At 44.5% G+C, this 13,273-nt stretch overlaps 3 protein-coding genes across 4 annotated transcripts; 1 reads left to right on the plus strand and 2 right to left on the minus strand.

The window, feature by feature from the left end:
- Positions 1–365: 365 nt before the first annotated feature.
- On the minus strand, positions 366–3,500 carry LOC134009322 (proton channel OTOP2-like). Of its 2 annotated transcripts, XM_062448980.1 has the most exons (8): positions 3,393–3,500; positions 2,891–2,981; positions 2,426–2,796; positions 1,999–2,135; positions 1,864–1,922; positions 1,664–1,785; positions 764–1,563; positions 366–637 (listed from the first exon to the last, which is right to left on the minus strand). In XM_062448980.1, the coding sequence occupies exons 2-8, from the start codon at positions 2,947–2,949 to the stop codon at positions 467–469; spliced, it is 1,719 nt and encodes a 572-aa protein (XP_062304964.1). In that variant the 5' UTR covers positions 2,950–2,981; positions 3,393–3,500; the 3' UTR covers positions 366–466. The 2 variants fall into 2 exon arrangements, with proteins under 2 accessions (XP_062304964.1, XP_062304963.1); XM_062448979.1 differs by lacking the exon at positions 3,393–3,500 and having other exon boundaries at positions 2,891–3,363.
- A 319-nt stretch (positions 3,501–3,819) lies between these two features.
- Positions 3,820–12,965, minus strand: LOC134009348 (proton channel OTOP2-like). Its single transcript, XM_062448981.1, has 8 exons — positions 12,906–12,965; positions 6,725–6,810; positions 6,116–6,486; positions 5,857–5,993; positions 5,707–5,765; positions 5,489–5,622; positions 4,514–5,358; positions 3,820–4,389 (listed from the first exon to the last, which is right to left on the minus strand). Exons 3-8 carry the CDS (start codon positions 6,483–6,485, stop codon positions 4,219–4,221), a joined length of 1,716 nt encoding a protein of 571 aa, XP_062304965.1. The 5' UTR covers position 6,486; positions 6,725–6,810; positions 12,906–12,965; the 3' UTR covers positions 3,820–4,218.
- ush1ga (Usher syndrome 1Ga (autosomal recessive)) lies at positions 7,352–13,028 on the plus strand. The gene is made up of 3 exons (XM_062448982.1): positions 7,352–7,622; positions 10,531–10,984; positions 11,122–13,028. The coding sequence occupies exons 1-3, from the start codon at positions 7,459–7,461 to the stop codon at positions 11,923–11,925; spliced, it is 1,422 nt and encodes a 473-aa protein (XP_062304966.1). The 5' UTR covers positions 7,352–7,458; the 3' UTR covers positions 11,926–13,028.
- The last annotated feature ends 245 nt before the right edge of the window (positions 13,029–13,273 follow it).

Here is a 13,273-nt window from a genome sequence, read left to right on the forward strand (position 1 = left end):
TTGAATGTCAACTCCAGATGACTGGCGAGGAAGTGCACATTAAAGGGCATTGGTGAGACTCATGCAACAAAATATGCCCTAAAACTCAGTTTATGGTTATGAATAATAGGGAGGTAGATCACCTATCACGGATAAGAGGAGTTGTAAAATAAACAAAAATAGGTGCACAGATCAAAATCTGTATTGAATGTTTGATTTACTATGTGACATTGAATCTAGAGTAGCACAGAAAGAGGAAGCTGATTATGTTCTGAACTTGTACAAGAATAGTAGTACATTTAGTTTAATTTACAGTTCCACAAACTTTTACTCCCTAAATTCCATATTTATGTCACAATGGGACTGGGAAGAAAGTAATGTCTAGCAATGTTTTACATTTTATTAAAGTATTGTATAAATGAAATAGGACAAATAATATTACATGTATTGTCAAATTTTGAAATATAAATGTTCTTGTTCAAGAAGCTTATGAGTTCAAGAAGACCTCAAAGAGACTGGCAACTGAGTGCATTCTGTAAAATATTCCAAATGGGAGTCCAATATTCACAACAGAAGCCCAGAGGGTGAAACTGTAGAACTCAGTCCTAAACGTGTGGTCAAACTGGGGACGAGCACCAAACGCAGGCATGATCCAGAGCTGAAAAGGGGGAACAGTGTCAAAAATACCATTCTTAATCAAAACTGTAGTTATAAAATCAACTATGTCTCATCAAACCAGAATGTCAAGCAATTGGTATACTCAGTTGGATAGGATACCACGCACAAGGATGTTGGCGAGTAGCAGGAAGGCACATATCTCCTTTAACAGTTTTCTCTTCCAGGTGAGCCTGTGCTGAGGAGGGGCATAACATACATTTCTAGTCATGTTAGCAACCGGAAGAGTGTCAGAGTTGGTGTTAAGCAGCACCAAGTTTGTGTCCTGTGAAACTGGGTTAGCCTGGTGGAATGGCTGACGGTGGAGGCCCACAATGATAAAGAAGTTCTGCAAGCCAAGCTGGACCACAGTCAGTAAGGAACAAGCTAGGCTGAAAGCATTCAGAGAGTCTTTTTCACCAGACGCTACCACAGCCACAATGGTGAAGTAGTTGATGGTGAACTGGCCCATGGAGGCCCCCACCAGCAGCACCACGTCGAGGCTGCGTGTGGGGTTCTTTCCTGACACGTGGTCCCTCTCGTCCAGCCTGTAGATGACGCAGCCGACCGTAGAACAGATGGACATGAGGCTCACGGCCACCAGGTTCATCAGGTAGTGCATCATCAGCGCCATGTCTCTCTTCCCTTGGTCCTCTTTCGCCACATCCACCTCGTACACTACGAACGTTGCCAGGCCTACCACCAACAGCACCATGCCTGCCACGGGTCCCAGACACACGTCTTTGAGGTGGAAGCGGTGCTCGTGGGGGCTGTGCTCGTCCAACATACGGCCCACATTCTTCCACATGACGTAGGCCATAGCAGAGGCAGACAGACTGTACTCAATGTTGAAGGGGTACAAGTAGAAGGAGACCTTCTTGAAGATGCTACACGCTGAATGGCTACAATGACATGCGTCCTCATAATTGCCTGGAATGAGAGGATGATGAGGTTGAACTTGTTTCATTATGCTACAAGACCAAACATTAAACATTGTATTGTTCAGCACCAGTACTTCTGATTTACTGACTGTAAGAAGAGGAATTTGTGGTGTTTGTATCCATAGGGAGACCCGCCTGGTGTATGGATTCTTCAGTGACTGCAGACATCCACAAAACCAGGTTGGTAGATAGGGTCAACATCAACCCACAGCTGAAATACACATTAGACTGTAATTAGACACATTACACCAATAAAAAATACAATCATTTACCATTGAATACTTTTTACCGAGTTATGTTCCTTTGTAGCTGCACACAGTCCTTGGCATGAGTCCAAAAGAAGTATGTCTGGGAAAGCACAAATACTGCTAGTTTGCATTTTCTAAAATGTGATTTAGGGTCGAAAGCAAATGTACCAACATACCTGAACAAGTATAAATACTGTGTGGACTGCAGGGAAGACTATCTCGACAGCTGAGTCACAGTGAAGATAGCCTACATAGTTGGCAATCTTACATACATCCATTACAAGACTGCAGGTACAAAACAGCACAAGTCCACCTGAAGACAATAGATAACATTTAGGGATGTTAGCCCTCACAAACCAAGTATAACAGGGGGTCAGATGGCTGAGCGGTTAGGGAATCGGGCTATTAATCAGAAGGTTGTCGGTTCGATTCATCCGTGCCACATGACGATGTGTCCTTGGGCAAGGCACTTCACCCTACTTGCCATAAGAGTGTCTGCTAAATGACTACATGTTATGTAAATGTATAAAAATGATGCATTGTTGCAATACAACTCTGTTGAACCAATCACGACGAGGCTGGACTGTAGAGACAGGGTCTTACCTCTGAGCCACACGGGGAAAGCATGGACATCTTTATGAAGAACAGCGCCATGTCTCCTGAATGTGTAGACTGTGTAAAAGAGCATCCAGACAGTGCTGAGGCTGACGAGGAGGATGAAGAAGATCTGTTGGTGAATGGTACCGATGGCTTTGTCATTGACGGTACCGCCACTGACCACTGCACAAGCCAGAATCAAAACGTTGAGAGCGATGATACCAGACAGCACCCTTTCAACATTATGGCTCCCCTCTCTCCTGTTGTTCCTATTGGGGGTCTGGCCAAAGCTGGGTGCATTCTGGAAACTCTCCGGCACCTCCACGATAACGTCGGACAGATTAGCCTGAACCACCTCGCTTCCACCTACGCACGTCCTTCAGAGTTTACAAGGATACTTTAAATGTCAGAGAAGTGGCATCACAGTTCAATTTGAAAACAGCTAAGCCGTCAAGGTAAACAACAACCTACCTGCCGACAAGAGTTCTACACGTCCTTAGCACCTCGGCTGTCATGGCTTTCAAATCCATTCCTGACCCCTGGTGTGCCCAGTCAACTATGACTGGTAATCGGAATTCAGGGTAAGAACAAGGTTCAGTCAGGAACAACATCGAAGCAGACACACCATACACCAATATTTATTTCATCCACCAACTATGAGTACTTTAAAATGACATCCTCCACTGCCAATAAGAGAAAAGAAGGTGCATACCCTACTTCTTTAAGAGACAAAAGCAGCTATTCTACCAAATACTGCAGGCCTTTATGTCAGGACATGGTTGGTGTCATTTCAAAGCCAGGAATAGCACAAGTAATATAAATGAATAGTTACAGCAATACTAACATCAGCGTTTTCCTAAATCCCTTCAGCCTACATTGTAAGCAAGAGGAACAACAAAATCCGTAATTAAACTCTCAAACCACAGAGTAATTTCTTCTGGCAGATAAACATAGTGATAACAGCCATACTAACCGTCAGCGTGAAAATACAGCAGCTGCAACAGGTGCAATCAATTTGAAGATAAACCGGCCTTCCTGCCGCTGGCAGAATGTCAAGCTGGTTACCTAGTGCAATGCAGAAGAGACAACATTTTGATAGATATTTATTTTAAAGACAGAGAATGGGACTTACACTGTGTAAATTAGTATGTGTCTACAAAAGTGTGATATTTCATGGCCGTTGAAAATAAACTTGCATTTCACTTTGAGTGGCCTGGCCCACTGCAAGGCTTCAGGCTAATTGGCTAATGTGCTGCAAACAATAGGTCAATGGCTGCACAGCCACATGTGTTGGTCTAACGCCAGATCGGTGACTTTGTGATTTTGCGCGACAGAAAGAAGAAGCAGTAGACAAAAAAATTAAATATATAAATAAAAAGCAGATGACTTTGATGATTTTATTGTAGTGGATGGGAACAAAGACTTGGGTGAGATAATGCTCACAAAGTAGCGACTCTTTCGACCTAGTGAAGAACCACATCAAACCAACATGCTGTGGGCCTAAATCATGATTTTTTAATGCATCACTGAATGTAAATCAAAATAAGAATACGTGTAATTTAGTAACAATAAAAATATCTCAGCACGATTACAGTAGATATATACAGGTTGTAGCCAAGTCCTGAATCCCACAATATCCTGACCAGTCCAAACATTTTATCTTGGTTTACAAATAGAATATGATGACATCACTTTATTTAGTTTAACATGTTTATGGAAAAATGTAAAACCAAAGATTACAGATAGTAAGCGGGTCAATAGCAAAAGGGTAAGAGCACTTGTTCACACGTGAGCCAAGTTTAGGAGAGCAGGAATACTTCAAAGAGACTGGCAACTGAGTGCATTCTGTAAAATATTCCAAAGGGGAGTCCAATATTCACAACAGCAGCCCATAGGGTGAACTTGTAGAACTCAGTCCCAATTGTGTTGTCAAACTGGGGACGAGCACCAAATGCCGGCATGATCCAGAGCTGAAAATGCGATAAGGGCATAGAGATCAACACCATTCTATCAACCAAAACAAAATCATTCACATTTCAAACAGGGGGACCACAGTAACAGAACTAAGTCTCAGGGAGGCCATGCAGTACTTACAATAGCATTGCCCAGCAGTAGAAAGGCACAGACTTCCTTTAGGGCCCTTCTCTTCCAGGTAAGCGTATTCTGTGGTGGAGCGGCATGGACATCCAGACTGTGGGTTGTGGAGACTCGTCTAGACTTGGTCTCCATGTCTGTGCTGTAGGGGTTGCTCATCTCTGTATGGGACTGCAAAACATGCGCATTCAAGAACGCAATCGCAGAGTGGGTCTCCCCAAATGGCTCGCGGTGGAGACCCTCAATGATGAAGCAATTCTGGAGGCCGAGCTGGATCACAGTCAGTATTGAGGTGACCAGATTCAGGATATTTATGTAGTCAGCAGCACCAGACGCTACCACAGCCACAATGGTGAAGTAGTTGATGGTGAACTGGCCCATGGAGGCCCCCACCAGCAGCACCACGTCGAGGCTGCGTGTGGGGTTCTTTCCTGACACGTGGTCCCTCTCGTCCAGCCTGTAGATGACGCAGCCGACCGTAGAACAGATGGACATGAGGCTCACGGCCACCAGGTTCATCAGGTAGTGCATCATCAGCGCCATGTCTCTCTTCCCTTGGTCCTCTTTCGCCACATCCACCTCGTACACTACGAACGTTGCCAGGCCTACCACCAACAGCACCATGCCTGCCGCGGGTCCCAGACACACGTCTTTGAGGTGGAAGCGGTGCTCGTGGGGGCTGTGCTCGTCCAACATACGGCCCACATTCTTCCACATGACGTAGGCCATAGCAGAGGCAAACAGACTGTACTCAATGTTGAAGGGGTACAAGTAGTAGGTGGCTGATTCAAAGATGGCACAGGCAGAATGACTGCACTTACAGTTCACATCTTCATTGCCCCGGGCTAAAAGGAAAGACATGTAAAAGTTGTTATCCCGTTTTTCATGCGTTTTTCATGCAGTGTATATACACTTCACAAATATGCCAACTATTTACTTGATCGTTGTTACAATGGTTACAACCACTCCACTCACCTCTGTACAGGCGGTGAGGGGGAGGTGCTGTGGTGTTAGTGTCGTCGGGGACAATAGTTTGATGGAGGGACTCTTCAGTGACTGCTGACATCCACAGCACTAGGTTGGTAGAAAGGGTCAACACCAGCCCACAACTGAAACACGGATACAAGAGTTATCCCACAGCAGCGGGAACCAAACCGTGTTCACAGGAATACATGTATTTTATTCCTCCTTACCGTGTTATGTTCCTTTGTAGCTGGACACAATCTTTGGCATGGAGCCACAGGAAGTATGTCTGAAAGAAATCACATTTTTAGTCTGCTTGTGTTTTACTTGGCATCCCCTCCCTTGAAAGACAGTTTTGATATTTTAATATAGACCCTTACCTGGACAAGTATGAATAAAGCCTGCACAACAGGAAAGATGATCTTGACAGCAGAGTCACAATGAAGATAGCCTACATAGTTGGCAATCTTAAAAATGTCCATTATAAGACTGCAGATTCCAAAAAGCACCAGTCCACCTGGAGAAAATAGGAATTATATTTAGAAATCAGATCATTAGGTGAGCATTAGACATGCAGTGAAACTATGTTAAGAGCAATTCTGTCACAGAAAAGATAAAAACTATAAAAGGTTTTCTTACCCCTCAGCCAAACCGGCCCGGCATGACTATCCTTATAGAGAACAGCACGATCTCCTCTGGATGTGTAGATTGTATAGTACAGCATCCAGATTGTAGTACAGATGACCAGGATGCAGAGGAAGATCTGCAGCTCAATGCTACTGATGGCTGTGCTGTTGAAGGCACTGGCACTGACCAGAGCACATCCTAAGATCAGAATGTTGACGGAGATGACACCAGAGAGGATCCATCCACGGTTACGGCCCCTCTCTCTCACTGTGCCCCCGCAGGAAAGGGCGAGGCTAGGCAAGCGATGGCTTCTACCAGCCGGTGCCCTAAAATGGCTGCTGGAACGACGAGCCTCCTCACACTCCTTTCCATTGGTCATCATCCTGCTTGGTTCACAATCACAAGGACAGGAAGTATTTGAACACGTTTTCTTCAGAGATCAGTTCATATCTGATTGTCTCTTTCTAAATTAGGCCTGGTTTTGGTAGTCTGAACGGTTACCCGTTCATCTTGGCAGGTGCTCAAGCCCTTGCAGTATCAGGTCACTTGACAAAAACGGTCAGAAATCCACACAATCAAAAGACATGCTAGTAATACATATCATGGATAGCGTAGGCCTACCTGTGGGAGACTGTCCTGCTGATCCTGAGAGGAAGCTAGGTCCTGTCATGGCTTTTATCTCCACCCAGAAACGCTATACGGTTTACCTAAAACAGCATAAATCACTCCATAGAGTTATAAACGTCACGTATACAGTTAGATAACATCGCATATCTTCTGTCAAAGCAGAAGAATGTGACAGCATGCACATGGATCATTTTTTGTGTGACAGTAAATGGGGACCAATATGTGCCTCACAAAATAAACTTTGGGAGAGTTAATGACATTGACTGTTAAACTATTGTGATATTATATAGCCAAGACTCCAACTACACATCATTTGAAGCACATTTGAAAAGCACTGCAAAATAAGCATGACTGTAGAATAACGATAGACGCACGCGTGTTTTATTTTGATTTTGATCTGATCATGAACACTTTCATAGCGAAATGCGATTGTAACAAAAGTCCCTTTCGTCGTTGGTCAGTTTTTTCAGTTTAAAGTAATGTGATGGGCCAGCGACATTACCGCCGCGACCCGGCAGATCTCGGGTGTCGCTCCCTAGATACGGAATGCGCGTTTCTATCATGTTTGCAATGAACGTTTGCAATGAAGTGCAGTGGCACATCCGACCATGACTACAATGATGGTGGAACATCGATGGAGGATGATACTTCATTCTGGGATCCGTATTCATTAGATGGCCAAATGATGTTCGAACGTAATGGAGTAGAAGGTCAGTTGATATTGTACCATGAATGACAGGTATCACAAGGCGGCCCGGGATGGCTACCTGGACTTGTTGAAAGAGGCTACACGGAAGGACCTTAACGCGCCCGACGAAGATGGCATGACACCGACTTTATGGGCTGCTTATCACGGCAACCTAGAAGCCCTGCGGCTGATCGTCGGCAGAGGGTGTGTATTAGCTAAATTTACCTTTGCACCAGTAAACATGCTTTTAAAAGTGAGAAATGTTTTGAGACCTAAAATGTGGCTAAGGTTAACAACATTAACTGATAGCGCTATAGACGAATTGGATTACAGGGTAGTGACACTACAACCGGTAATGCTACACCGCCTTGAAGTAGGTCAGAAGTTTATGGGCAGAATTAGTTGGGATGAGTGAGGCACTGTTCTGAGCAACTGTCCCATAACACAACAATTGAAAATTTGAAAATTATGTTTTTGTTTGCGTGAGAGGTAGTCATAATATTATAAAACATGAATGTATGTAACATTGTGTAAAGCTTTAATTGGATAATCCGTTACAAGACAATGCATACAATAATAGTTCTCATAGGGTTAAGACCTACCGGCAAGTACTTCTGTCCCAGCCTCGCACTAGTACTTGACAGTATGATATTAGCCTATCATTTTGTTTCAAATACATGTATTAGTTGAATTTTTATGACCTAGATTATGTTCCATGATGCAACAATGGTCAATTCAACAAATGTGTATTTGAAACGTTCTAATGGGGTGGTTCCAATGATTCCAACGATTATTACAGGGCAATGCATAGGCTACAGTTAGATATATGAATATAAAGAAATTGCACTCTATTATGTGTTGGTGACTCCTGAAGTAGTTTATCAAATTGGCTATGGTTATTCTGTGAGGAAGTGATAAAGACAAAAGCTCTCATTGCATTTCTGGCTGACCTGGTTTCTCTGTGGGTAGAAAGACCCATTATCAAAGTCGTTAATTGGCAAAAGTTTGAGTGATTCTCTTTGTCTGTGAAACCACATACTGTACCACATTAGAAGTGTCTGTCTGTGTGTGTATGTGTCCTTTTGCAGCCATTTTACCGTAACAGGAAAAATTACTAAGCACAGGCAAAAAAACTTTTGTGGTTCATTGGTCATCCTAACATGCCTATTGTTTAGGACAAATAGCACATGCAGTGAACAAGTCAGGATCCCATTAGCAGTCTTGTCAGTGACAGGATGTAGTCGATGTGGAGAAACCATTGGGTTTCCCACACTCCAAAAAGTAAACAAGATGTTACAGAAATGTACTGCAAAATAAGAATAAACTACACTTTATAAAACAAAAAGCCTTTCTCGATTGCATGTGGGACATTGTGTACAATTTGTATGTGAAACAAAAAAATAGAGACTATATATAACCAGATCCAGGAACACGATTAGATAAATTATACTCTGACAGCTTTATGGCAGGAGTGATCGGAATAACACCTGATGGTCAATCTGTCATTATATGGGTAACAGTTTGTGATAAAGAACAAGATTAAAATGGGTACATTTCTATCCTATGACTTTTAGGTGATAAACAGGTTATTCATTGCAATAGATGATGTAAGCTTCCAGAGAACCTCTGACATTATTACTAAAGTTAGTTACTAAAGTGAGATTTGGGGGGGTTAAAACATTGAACTTCCTTTTTATTTTTTATTTTATGGGACTGGAATTTAATAAACAGATTGAACATAATGTTCCTCAAATCCCTCGCAAACCTGTACATTTGTGTTAAATTGTCAATGTGATATTATAGTGTTTACAGACAGTGTTATATCTGTATATCACACCGGGAAAATGTGCAAATTGCTGCATTATTGCTTCCTGGGCTCCATGCCAAATACCCAGGCTCTCTGTGCCCCACTTTCCCTGTTGGGAACATCCATCTACCAGCACCTAGCTACTGTTGCTAAGTATATTGCAGTGGCCTCTCCCCTCTCTATCTTAACTCAAACCCATATCCTGACCCCCCCGTTCATAAGTCCTGTGCAGGGGAGTTATCAGCCAGGGGTAGAAATCAGGGTCAGGCAGGTGAGAAGGGGCTAATCTTTGCTCTGGGTCTAGTGTGGCACACAGCCTCTCTTGTGAAAACTTTGAAGCTTAGTCCATCAATAATATATCTGGGCCTGGGATGGGTTTGCCTGCGACCCATTAAATATTGATTAAGCCCTAGTGGAGGGCTGGCATAGGGAAGAATAACAGGAGAATCTTAGGCTTTAAAATACTATAAATTATATTAAAACTCAACTGTCATGGTATACTTAAAATATAATAAATATATAAAAAAGAATAGTTTTAAGAACAAAAAAAACAAACGCTAGATGGCCTGTTTTTGATTTGCTGCCGAGTGTTACATTCTGAATGTCTCTGTGTTCCTTATCAGACAGCCTCCTGTGCTGCTTTATGACTGGAGGAATTCTGCATGACATCACCAAGCGTGCACAGTTGTCAGGTGCAACCCAACCGGCCTCCCCTGAAACAAGATACTGGTGTTGTAGTTGGAGTCCTGGCAAGTCAGTGGTCATATTACGGTCTGCCTGTAGCAGGGCAGCGCTAGCAAAGGTGACCCTACGGTCATAGGGTGAGGACAGGAGTGTAGGGGGTATAAAGCATGGCCATGACACTGGGGAAATACCCCTAGAGTTGAAAGGGAAAAACACCCCTGGAGAAAAAGTGGTCTTTGTCTTTGTGCTATTAGAACCAATGTGTTGATGCTTATTAGCTAATGCAAAGCGACGGTGCACTGTTAAAGATTTTACATAATTCATGAGGTCCCAATGAACAATTTACAGATGAGAGGTCAATGGTAAAATATAATCCAAAAATGATGTGCTTACTCACGAGTGCGTTGCTATACTTAGGTTGATATTGTCTGAGGACAAAAGGTCAGGTCATTGTCATTTTGGTTCATATTACACCAAGCTTACACTCCGTCTATGAAACAGTATGTAGTATGTTGAAAATCATGGGTCTTTTATGTCCGTGGTCTTTACATAGTTTCAAATGAACATTACCGGTTATTCGGTCGGCAAAATATTTCTAATCCTCTTCTCCACGTATTGCAGGGGCAACCCTGACAAGTGTGACATATGGGGCAACACGCCACTTCACCTGGCGGCTGCCAACGGGCACCACAACTGCCTCTCCTTCCTGGTGTCTTTTGGTGCCAACGTGTGGTGTCTGGACAACGACTACCACACACCGCTGGACATGGCCGCCACCAAGAACCACATGGGCTGTGTCCGCTACCTGGACTCCATCGCTGCCAAGCAGTCGGCCCTCAACCCCAAGCTGGTGAGCAAGCTGAAGGACCGGGCGTTCCGCGAGGCCGAGCGCCGCATCAAGGAGTGCGTGCAGCTGCAGAGGAAGCACCACAAGCGCATGGAGCGCAAGTTCCACAAGGAGGCGTCCGAAGCCTCCATGTCCGACGCCATGAGCTTCTCCAGCTACACCAGCAGCTCCGTGAGCCGCAAGCTGCACCACCTCAACGCTGCCACCGTCAGTGTGCCATACTCTCAGGTCAGACTGATGGAGGGAAATACATAACAAAGGTCATGCACAGTATTGCTGTGTGCTGTGTGCTGTGCTTTCCTGTCTGGGGTTTTTGTCATTTTGCCACCGCGTGTTTAAGGCCCTGGCTGATTCTGTCCCTGCAGGTGACTCTCCATGCCACATCCCGAGGGAAGACCAAGATCCAGAAGAAGCTGGAGAAGAGGAAACAAGGGGAGGGGACCTTTAAGATCTACGAGGACGGCCGGAAGAGCGTGCGCTCCCTCTCCGGTCTTCAGCTGGGCAACGACGTCATGTTCCTCAAGCAGGGCACCTACGTGAACCCCAAGGACCGCTCCCGCAGGAACGTCCGCGAAATGTTCCCCGGGGACAACGAAGATGCCATCTCGCGTGCCATGAGCGAGCCGGGCCTCCACGGGCCCGACGTGGACTACTCTGTAATAAGCACCGACTCGGGTCACGACTCCCTGTTCAACCGTCCGGGCCTGGGAACCATGGTGTTCCGGAGGAACTACGTCAGCGGGGGGTTGTTTGGCATCGGCAGACGGGACGAGGGCAGCGTGGTGGGCACAGAGCGGCCCGGTGCCAACGTGCGACTGCGCAGCCGGCTGCACCGTTCCCCCAGCCTGGACAGTATCGGCAGCGCCCACAGCCTGCAGGAGAGGAACATGCAGGAGCTGCCCTGGGATGAGGTGGAGCTGGGCCTCGATGACGACGACGAACCGGAGACCAATCCTCTGGAGGTCTTCCTGGCCACGCAGAGCATGAATGAGTTCATGCACATCTTCAAGAGGGAGAAGATTGACCTGGAGGCACTGCTGCTGTGTTCTGACCATGACCTCAAGAGCATACACATCCCCCTAGGGCCCCGTAAGAAGATCCTGGATGCCTGTAAGAGACACCTAGATACCATAGAGGACCCTGACAGTATAGAGGACACAGAGTTGTGATTGCTGCTTACATAACGGGCCCATGAGTTGACACATCTCCAGGATAAGTATCTACAAATGAAAACATTTGTGGAATTGTTTAAGTGTAGATGGGGAGATGTTATAACTCCAGCCATATAACACAACATATCAGCCAGCCATATATTACCGAATACATAAGCTTATCTCAGTTTGCTCTGTTTTGTCATTGTACAGCGATACAATGCGATAAGCCGTAAATCCTACTGTGTGCCTCTCACCGAACCTTAAAGGTCAGCGGTGTGCTGTTGAGAGGATGTTTTGTATGCAGGGAAAAGACTGCTCCGCCTCTTTAAACGCCTCAACCCAGGCTAGAAGGACCTTGTCAAGACAAATATCAATGAAAGGGTATATGTGTCCAGAATCCTAAACAAGTTTCCTGTGGTCAGACAGATAGGATTTATAGTAGAGAGATACTATTCAGACACACTCACAAGAGTCATCAACACTGCACTGTTAGGAGTAGCTGTTCAATAACCAGCAACAGCCAGTACTGTGTGTTACTATGTACTATGTAGCATAGTTTATGCAGAGCCTGAAATTGGGTTTTCCCTTTTTGCCTCTTACTTTAGGCCTATGTTTACCCCTGTGGGGCATGTAGTGTTGTACCATCTCCTGTGCCTGTACTCCTTATGCCTGTGCATTAGATACAAAATGAATGACGACATTAATTCATACCATGGTCACTTTAAAAAAAATTTTTTACCTATAGTGTCTTTTGGCCTTGGCCGTTTAACTATACGAGTACATTTGTTTACACGCAGTATGCCTGAAGTAGAAGTTTCAGTTTGGTCAAAGAAAGCCAATTATTCTGATTCTAGTTTATTTTGGGCTAGAAGAAAGAAAATGGTTAATGTCTGGTGACGTTAGTTTATTGTTGCATATTAATGTTACAGAAGAACACTTCACATTAACCTTTACAGTTTGACATGACAGATGTAGGCTATAATTTACAATCTCACCTAGATGTCCGTATGTGTTTATACTTTTATTTTGGTATTGTCTTCCAAGGGTTGATGGTATTGGTCAATGAAGATGCACTTGTAAATGACAAGATAAAAAATCTCAAACTTGAATTTTGCTTAATAAACAAATTCACAAATGTAAGTGGTTGAAGTGATTGTGTTGTGTAAGGCTTTGGCAAAGTGTTGTACAGTAGGTCATAGTCTAGGTACCTTGTGATCTCTCCTTGTTGACAGAAACAGACTAAGTATCTGTCCTCACAACATACCTCCTGTTTGAGCAGACTGCAGCATATCATCCGCACTGCTGAGAAGGTGATTGGCTGCAATCTGCCTACCCTCGAGGACCTGCACACCTCGAGGACCCT

The sequence above is a fragment of the Osmerus eperlanus genome, chromosome 2, assembly GCF_963692335.1.
Source record: "Osmerus eperlanus chromosome 2, fOsmEpe2.1, whole genome shotgun sequence".
Lineage (NCBI taxonomy): Eukaryota > Metazoa > Chordata > Actinopteri > Osmeriformes > Osmeridae > Osmerus > Osmerus eperlanus.